The 8,528-nt window shown below is 41.7% G+C and overlaps 1 protein-coding gene across 1 annotated transcript in view; it reads left to right on the forward strand.

The window, feature by feature from the left end:
* The first annotated feature begins 1,557 nt into the window (after positions 1–1,557).
* LOC135469316 (uncharacterized) overlaps positions 1,558–8,528 on the forward strand; it is a 7,548-nt gene continuing 577 nt past the window's right edge. Inside the window, 5 exon segments of the mRNA XM_064747937.1 lie at positions 1,558–2,072; positions 4,693–5,755; positions 5,758–6,604; positions 7,078–7,220; positions 8,284–8,472. Of these exon segments, the coding sequence (XP_064604007.1) occupies positions 5,446–5,755; positions 5,758–6,604; positions 7,078–7,220; positions 8,284–8,472 (1,489 nt within the window). The 5' untranslated portion in view covers positions 1,558–2,072; positions 4,693–5,445.

Raw genomic sequence — 8,528 nt, forward strand, 5'->3', positions numbered from 1 at the left:
TTCGTCATCACTCTCAATCATCCCTTTCTGAGGAAGGTTCCGTCATCACTCTCAATCATCCCTTTCTAAGGAAGGTTTCGTCATTACCCTCAATCATCCCTTTCTAGGGAAGGTTTCGTCATTACCCTCAATCTTCACTTCCTAAGGAAAGTTTCGTCATCACTCTGAATTAACCCTTTCTAAGGAAGGTTTTGTCATCACTCTCAATCATCGCTTTCTAAGGAAGGTTTCGTCATCACTCTCAATCATCCCTTTCTAAGGAAGGTTTCGTCATCACTCTCAATCTTCCCTTTCTAAGGAAGGTTTCGTCATCACTCTCAATCTTCCCTTCCTAAGAAAGGTTTCGTCATCATTCTCAATCATCCCTTCCTAAGGAAGGTTTCGTCACTCTCAATCACCCCTTTCTGAGGAAGGTTTCGTCATTACCCTGAATCATCCCTTTCTGAGAAAGGTTTCGTCATCACTCTCAATCATCCCTTTCTGAGAAAGGTTTCGTCATCACTCTCAATCACCCCTTTCTAAGGAAGGTTTCGTCATTACTCTCAATCATCCCTTCCTAAATGCATTGTCGAGTTTGAAAGAAATTTTCCAGTTTCTTGTTGAAAGGCATGCGTTATTAGAAAAGACTCTTAGAGAAGCAAATTGTGACAGTTATTACTAATTGCCACTCATACAGTAGCACCTTGTGATAATATCATCTCCAGGGTTCGCAGATAATAATGGGATTAGTGAGGCAGTAGTTTAGAAGTACATTTTTATGCCTACCGAAAATACCATCTTGTTTAGAATGAAGAATGTATCAGTGGTACGAAAATTATAACTGTTACTTAATATAAACGAATTAATACCGGCATCTGAAATTCTTCGTCTTTGACCAAACGTGAACTGGTTTGACTCACATGTATGATTTAAGACCGAAAAACTAAAGTATCTCAGTTTAAAGGGTTTAAGATATAGACCTTTTTAACCTCTTTAATTATACAATATATTCGAATTCGAAATAGTACACTTCAATATAGGACAGTCATGAGTCGGACTTCCCTTGAATCACGGTTTACGTATAGGATATTGACAGTTCTGCGTACACCAACAGTTAAAACAGTGTAAAGTCGTCTTTGCGTGTAGACAATTTGTTTTCAGCCCGCGAAGTTTTCTTGTTGCTTATGAATATAATACAGTAACAACCCTACAACGAAGTTTAACCAAAGGAATAGCTATATAGGCAGAGTGAAAACATTTCTGTGATCAAAATGTTGCAGTGAATCGAGACAAGCTCCTTTTAAATTTAAACTCCCACTTTACACTTTCCCCATATAATGCGAAATTGCTTTTATGTCCCACAGGTATCTAGTGTAAAAAATAACACTCTAATCTTTGGGCTTATATAGATCACCGATTTTCAGTGAGCCCATCTGTTACCGTAGCCCCCGTTCTTAGTTATCGATCTGAGCGATATAAGCCGCGTTGGCTCGTCATTGAAGCCAAGGGATCGTACTCAGGGTATATCTACATGCCACAGTCACATGTAGCTAATAACGGTCGACGTGGCGAGAAACGTCAAGAGTAACCAGTCAAACTATACAGAATTGCCAAACACACACGTGTTTCTCCACATAGCAGAATCCACATCATAATACCGGAGTTCAAAACCAGGCAGCAAGACAAGAAGAAGAGCGGAGTGGATTTTAACAGTCAGATTACCAATATTGTTTATCTGAAGGGAAATGTCCAACTAGACTGGAGAATTTAACTGTGGAGAAAGGGTAACTGAAAGAAGGAAGACCGATAATAAGTCGGTCAGTAAAATCCTGGATACACGTCATACGAGTCATACGAGTCGACCAGTAAATCATAGTGTTCACATAGGACATTGATACAGGGTATTTTGCTCCACGATGTGGATTTGTGGTAAAAGTACCCGGTAAATAATTCAATCAGTACCTCTCTATTTAATCAGAGGACTTAAGACCTTTAGAGGAAACCATGGCCACGTACTTTGCTGCCACGGTCACAGTGGCTTACACAGCCTGGTTGTTTTTCATCACCTCATTAACCTGTGGAGACTCAGCAGGGTAAGTTCTTTGTTTTGTTTCAATTTCGGTGCTGTATCAGAATGGTACTTGCACATTTGACTGCAACACATTCTCAATCAATGTTCACTGGATTCGAATAACCGACCTGCTGGGTTAAGTATTTATGTATGCTTGGGATTTAACGTCGCACTTAACAATTTTCAGTCATTTGACGTCGATACTGGGTGAGCTATAATGTAGTGGGCGTGACAATTATAGCTTTCAAATAAAGACCTTCAAAAATTCATATTGTTTCTCAAAATATTATTTGATAACAGTTCAAATCACCTAGCTTGAACAATCAGTGGATAAAAGGTAGGCAAAATGGGTACCTGATTCGAAGGGAAAAAAGCTTGAAAAGGGCAACAAGACACATGAAGCTTAAAATGCCATAATTGGGGGGGGGGGGGGGGGGGAGGGCTTCTGTGGCCTAGTAGTTAGTGTGTTAGCGCAGCAGAAGGGTACAGGAGCCTGTCATCAATGTGATCGCTGTCCCACCTATCCATGCTGGCTTATTATCGGGTCGTATGGGGAAAAGTCTGCCAGCAACTCTTGATGGGTTTCTACGGTCTCTGCAGGTTTCCTCCCACCATCATGCTGTTCGCCTTCATATATATATGTTCAGTTCTTGAGTATGGCCTAAAACTCTAATTAAACAAATCTATTGAAAAAAAGGGCCACAAGACATAAGGAGCTTTAGAAAGGTCACAACATAAATGGCGTTTATACCTTTAGTTAGATAGCCCTATATTACATAGGTACAGTCTATAACAACGCTTATGCGTTTAGTCAGGTAGCCCTATATTACAGAGGTACAGTGTATGCAAATTTGGTTCCGCTTTGGTTGGCAAAACGTCCTGAATTCTAGACGTCCCCTATAAACCAATGAACGGAAAGGTTGGAATATAGTTGTCTTGTTTCCTCCACATATAAACCTGATCTTTATGTCCACTGTAATGAGAAGTTTGCAGCAGGATACCAGTTGGTTCGTGTAGGCCTACTAAGATGTCCACTGTAATGAGAACTTTGCAGTAGGATACCAGTTGGTTTGTCTAGGCCTACTAGGATGTCCACTGTAATGAGAACTTTGCAGTAGGATACAAGTTGGTTTGTGTAGACCTACTAAGATGTCCACCGTAATGAGAAGTTTGTAGTAGGATACCAGTTGGTTTGTGTAGACCTTCTAGGATGTCCACCGTAATGAGAAGTTTGTAGTAGGATGCAAGTTGGATTGTGTAGGCCTACTAGGATATCCACTGTAATGAGAAGTTTGCAGTAGGATACCAGTTGGTTTGTACAGGCCTACTAGGATGTCCACTGTAATGAAAAGTTTGTAGTAGGATACCAGTTGGTTTGTGTAGGCCTACTAGGATGTCTATTGTAATGAGAAGTTTGAAGTAGGATACCAGTTGGTTTGTGTAGGCCTACTAGGAAGTCCACTGTAATGAGAAGTTTGTAGTAGGATACAAGTTGGTTTGTGTAGGCCTACTAGGATGTCCACTGTAATGAGAAGTTTGCAGTAGGATACCCAGGTGGATTTGTGCAAGCCTACTAGGATGTCTACTGCAATGAGAAGTTTGCAGTAGGATACAAGTTGGTTTGTGCAGACCTACTAGGATGTCCACTGTAATGAGAAGATTGTAGTAGGATACCAGTTGGTTTGTGCAGGCCTACTAGGGTGTCTACTGTAATGAGAAGTTTGTAGTAGGATACCAGTTGGTTTGTGCAAGCCTACTAGGATGTCTACTGCAATGAGAAGTTTGCAGTAGGATACAAGTTGGTTTGTGTAGGCCTACTAGGATGTCTACTGCAATGAGAAGTTTGCAGTAGGATACAAGTTGGTTTGTGCAGGCCTACTAGGATGTCCACTGTAATGAAAAGTTTGTAGTAGGATACCAGTTTGGTTTGTGCAGGCCTACTAGGATGTCCACTGTAATGAGAAGATTGTAGTGGGATACCAGTTGGTTTGTGCAGGGCCTACTAGGATGTCTACTGTAATGAGAAGTTTGTAGTAGGATACCAGTTGGTTTGTGCAGGCCTACTAGGCTATCCGTAAATTTGTTTCCAACGCCAACTAGCTACATTATCCACAGCCTTCAAAAGGGTGGAACAGCTAATAGTATTGGTACTGATTATACAAAGTTTGTGGAAAACTTGCAGACTGACAAAAATAAGAAACAATCGGATGTGCACTAAATGTTTGCATCATTTTGCAAGATGTTTCTCCCTTCTATCTTCAAGAAACACTAGGTCTCAGTTCAGTCTCAGCGTCTGATAGCGAGACAACCTCCCCTGCCCTTACACACTGAAACACGCGCGCGCACACACACCACACACGTACGCACACACAGTCACGCACACCTCCCCCACCCTCAACTATTTGGTCCTGGTTGCTATAAACATTCGCAAGACCTCGTATGGCCGTTTAGATGATCTTACATATGTCAGAGATTACTCTGAAAATTTGTGCGTCATATATCGGGGAAGTTCTTCAGTTCCACCCCAAATAGGCCTACCAGCGGTTTACTCGGTAAGTGACATTTTCTTGATTAGGAAGTTAAGCTGTAATCAAATAAATAAATAAATAAATAAACAGCACTGTTTTTCGGTTTGTTCGTAGGGATACAGCAGAAAAGTGTGACGTGAGGGTGTGGTACATTAGCAAGATAGGAGAAGGCATGTTTCCTATGGAGCTCACAGCAGAACAACAGACGATAAAAACAACAATAGAAAACATGATTCAAAAAAGTTCCACTAATCCTGAAGACTCACTGGTGGACTGTTCCATGTTGAATAATTACGAGTCAACATTTAAACCGGCTCCACAAAACGACGGGGCAGAGTCGGCGGCGTCAGAAAGCGAGGATACGGCAGAGGAAGAAGAGAGTCCGACAGGAGGAGGATGATGTAGAGGTGGACGAGACAGAAATGGCTGACGACGACATAGACAGTGAAGATACAGACATCGACCACGACACCAGTGAGCATATGGCAGCGAGTAGGTCTAGCGGTGCCGCGCATGAAACAATTGCTGTTGTTAAGCCAGCTCTTTCGTCTTTGTGGCGAAAGTGTAGAAGGCAGAGATCTCATCAAACTGCTGTGAGTTGCGTTTTCGTGAACACCGTCACGTTTCAATGCTTCTTGCAATGGTCAGAGGTACCGTCTACAAATGCTGACACAGCAGTGAAGCAAGACCATACTGCCAATGGCGCCAAAGAAAATCAAGACAAAAGTGAGGGCAGCAATGCAGACTTTAAAGATGATAGCCGAGTTAAAAATGACCCCGAAGCAGGGCCACAGACACAGGAGAAGAACCCCGAAAATGATAGGAAGTCAGAAGAAGAAAATCCAGTGATGGACGAGTCAGAAAAAGATGACGTTGAAGAATCAAAAAAAGACGATAGACTTTCATCTGGAGGAGAGGAAAGTTCCAAATCTCAAGACGTCAACGGTCGTCACAGCCGGGAAAACTCCATCTGCCACCTCTGCTGAAGACAAACCCAGTGCCGGTAACATAGACATCATACATTTTCAACAAATGATTGAAAAAAGGGCAAGTGAATACATGCTTAAGATTCAAACTATGGAAACTCAGATCATGCGACTGGAAAATGAACTTTTGATGGAAAAACTGAATAAACAGAATCACACATCGTCATTCAGCCGTTTGGAAAACCAGATTCTCAATTAGAAAATGAGTTGCTGAAGATGACATTGAGTTACGATGAACTCAGAGAAGAAAACGAGAAGATTTTGAAGAAACAAAAGAGTTTTTTAGAGTTAGATTACGTGAAGCGCCCTGGTGACTTCCGGCGTCTACCTGACAATTCAACCAAACAGTTCGAGTTGATCAGTCAGCACCAGAATAAGATATCAGAGCTAACAGATCATCTACGTAATCAAAGCAAACTTATTGACAAGATCAAAGGACAGTCCGACAGTTTAGAAGATCAGAACAGAATGTTGTTTCAGATCGTTATGAATCAGACTATGCTGATTTCTCAAATGATGAAAAAGGTCGAATCTCTCTCCGATTCAAATATCAAACATCACATGCAACAACAACTCATCACAGACAAACTTGGCATTGCTCTGGCTTCCGGTGACGTCATGGACGCCCTCCATTCGCTTGTCTCAGACAAGTTTCCTTTGGCTTCCGTTGACGCAAATAAAACAAAAACTTCTGAAAGTGGCGCAAAGAAGAGTTCAGTAAAATCGGGCCGTGTCTTCGTTTCGTTGTCACAGTGCAATCATCCTACAAGAAACAGTGCATCCTGTGGTTTTAACAGTGTGATCCTCTCTCAATGTCTCAAGAGTGAAAACTTTTCAGTTGCCACAAACACTCCGTCCAGTGTTCCTGATTTCGTTGAAGGGAAGACTGAAAATGTAGCGAAGGCAGCCAGCAATTATACTGAAAAGACCCCCTGTGATACCTTAGAGACCTCAGATTTACCTTCACGGGATAATAAGAGTGGTGAAGAGACTTCTGACTCACTTTTACAGGATGGTAAGAGTCGGTGGAGAGACTTCTGACTCACTTTTTCAGGATGGCAAGAGTGGTAGAGAGACTTCTGACTCACTTTCACAAAATGCTAAGAGTGGTGACAGCATTGAAAACGTGAAAGGTGACAATGAAGACAATACGAAAGGGCAACCCACCAAAGGTAACGACCGTGATGATACACGCACGGATGGAAAGATGAAGATCGAGATAAAGAAACGAGAAATAAAACGGACCAGAACGGTACGGAGGAGACTTCTAACACAGGGAAAGCCAGCGGTAAGACAACAAGCAATCAGAATGCCGAAGAACAAACTAAAATCACGCAAAACGTTAAGAACGAAACTACGAGCGAAAAGAATTCGATGGGCGAAGAAGCAACCACAAAGAAAGCAGCAGACGAGACGACGGAAAGATCACGGAAGCCCATGCCGCGAAAGGAAACCTCTGATTCCAAAACTAAGAAGAAAAGCACATCAAAACAATCAGATGACAAAGCCAAAGGTGGAAAGAAGAGAGTCAGCAAGAAAGAAAATGGGAAAGCCGAGGTATCCAAGAAGAAAAAGTAAATAAGGTTGATTCTAAAAAACCGAAAGTGGAAAGGATACCTCCATTATACAACGCGAGCAGACGTGCTGAACCTAAAGGTAGGTTACTGAAATATGTCCATGTAGCTAAAAGAAAGTTAATAACACATTTTGGGTGAATGGACAGGCATTTTCACTGCAAATTATTGATGTGGGTACGTATATAACGTTACATGGCACGCGACATTCTACACCAGTACCGTAAATGATGGCGCACTTCAAACATGACAAATTATACCGGTATGTGGATGAAGGCACATTGGAGATATAACAAATATATAGACACATGTATTCAACGCCAACTCATGTCTTTTAATAAATAGAACACATGAGGTAAGGGTTCAAACCTGAGGTTGCACAAGGAATTGTGGATTCCCCCTCCCCCCCCCCCCCCGGTATCATGCACCGCTTACTGGGCCTTGCATTGTAACAATAAGCGGTAGCCTAAGCTAGTGTGGACGTTTGCAAAATGTAACGTTCCTTTAACACCATTTGTCTTCCAGCAATTTTTCGTCCACCAATATGGTGTGCATATCTGTACGTCACATCTGGGAAATGTCCTCATTAACTTGCGAGAGATCGGTGATTTACGCCGGCCACTCTGGTTTCTTCCATCCATAAAACTAACTGCCGTCTTGTATGTGATAAAGTCTTGGTTATGGCCTTAAGCAAGAATATAAGTACATGAAGGTACGTTGCGTGACATTCATATACGGGTACATATATTAACGTATTACATACAGTTCATGATAAGTATGATAAGACAATATATTAATTAAAGTACATACGTCAGGGAATACATCAATATATTTTGAATTTCCGACTCTGAAATAACTCTCTCGAGATTAGTGAAAATACTGACTGAAGTGAGACTCGAACTCATGACTTCACTCAGTCAATGGTATTTACTCTGGTCTCTGGTCTTGAGATATTTATATCAGTGTCGCAGATTTACTATATACTAAAGGACATACATGACATTCTATAAGCGGGGAGAGGGGGTATTAGCTATTTGACATTCTACCCCTGCAAACATTACATAAAAACGTGCACATACAGCATACCTGCATATTACTTACGTGTATATAAAGCCACATTACACACTTGATTATCTTGCCCACAGATTGTTCTGACTACTTGCGGCGAGGCAAACAGAAGGATGGTCTGTACAAAGTGAAGCTATACGGGTCACGGGAAATGCTCTCTGTCTTCTGTGACATGAAGAATGGAGGTTGGACGGTTATCCAGCGGCGTCAAGACGGCACTGTCAACTTCTTCAGGACATGGGACGAGTACAAGAAGGGATTTGGCGGTAAGTTTACTGCATATAGGTCTTTATCTTCGATTGGTTATAATCTCTATTTAGAG

Source organism: Liolophura sinensis, chromosome 6 (genome assembly GCF_032854445.1).
Source record: "Liolophura sinensis isolate JHLJ2023 chromosome 6, CUHK_Ljap_v2, whole genome shotgun sequence".
Taxonomy (NCBI): Eukaryota; Metazoa; Mollusca; class Polyplacophora; order Chitonida; family Chitonidae; genus Liolophura; species Liolophura sinensis.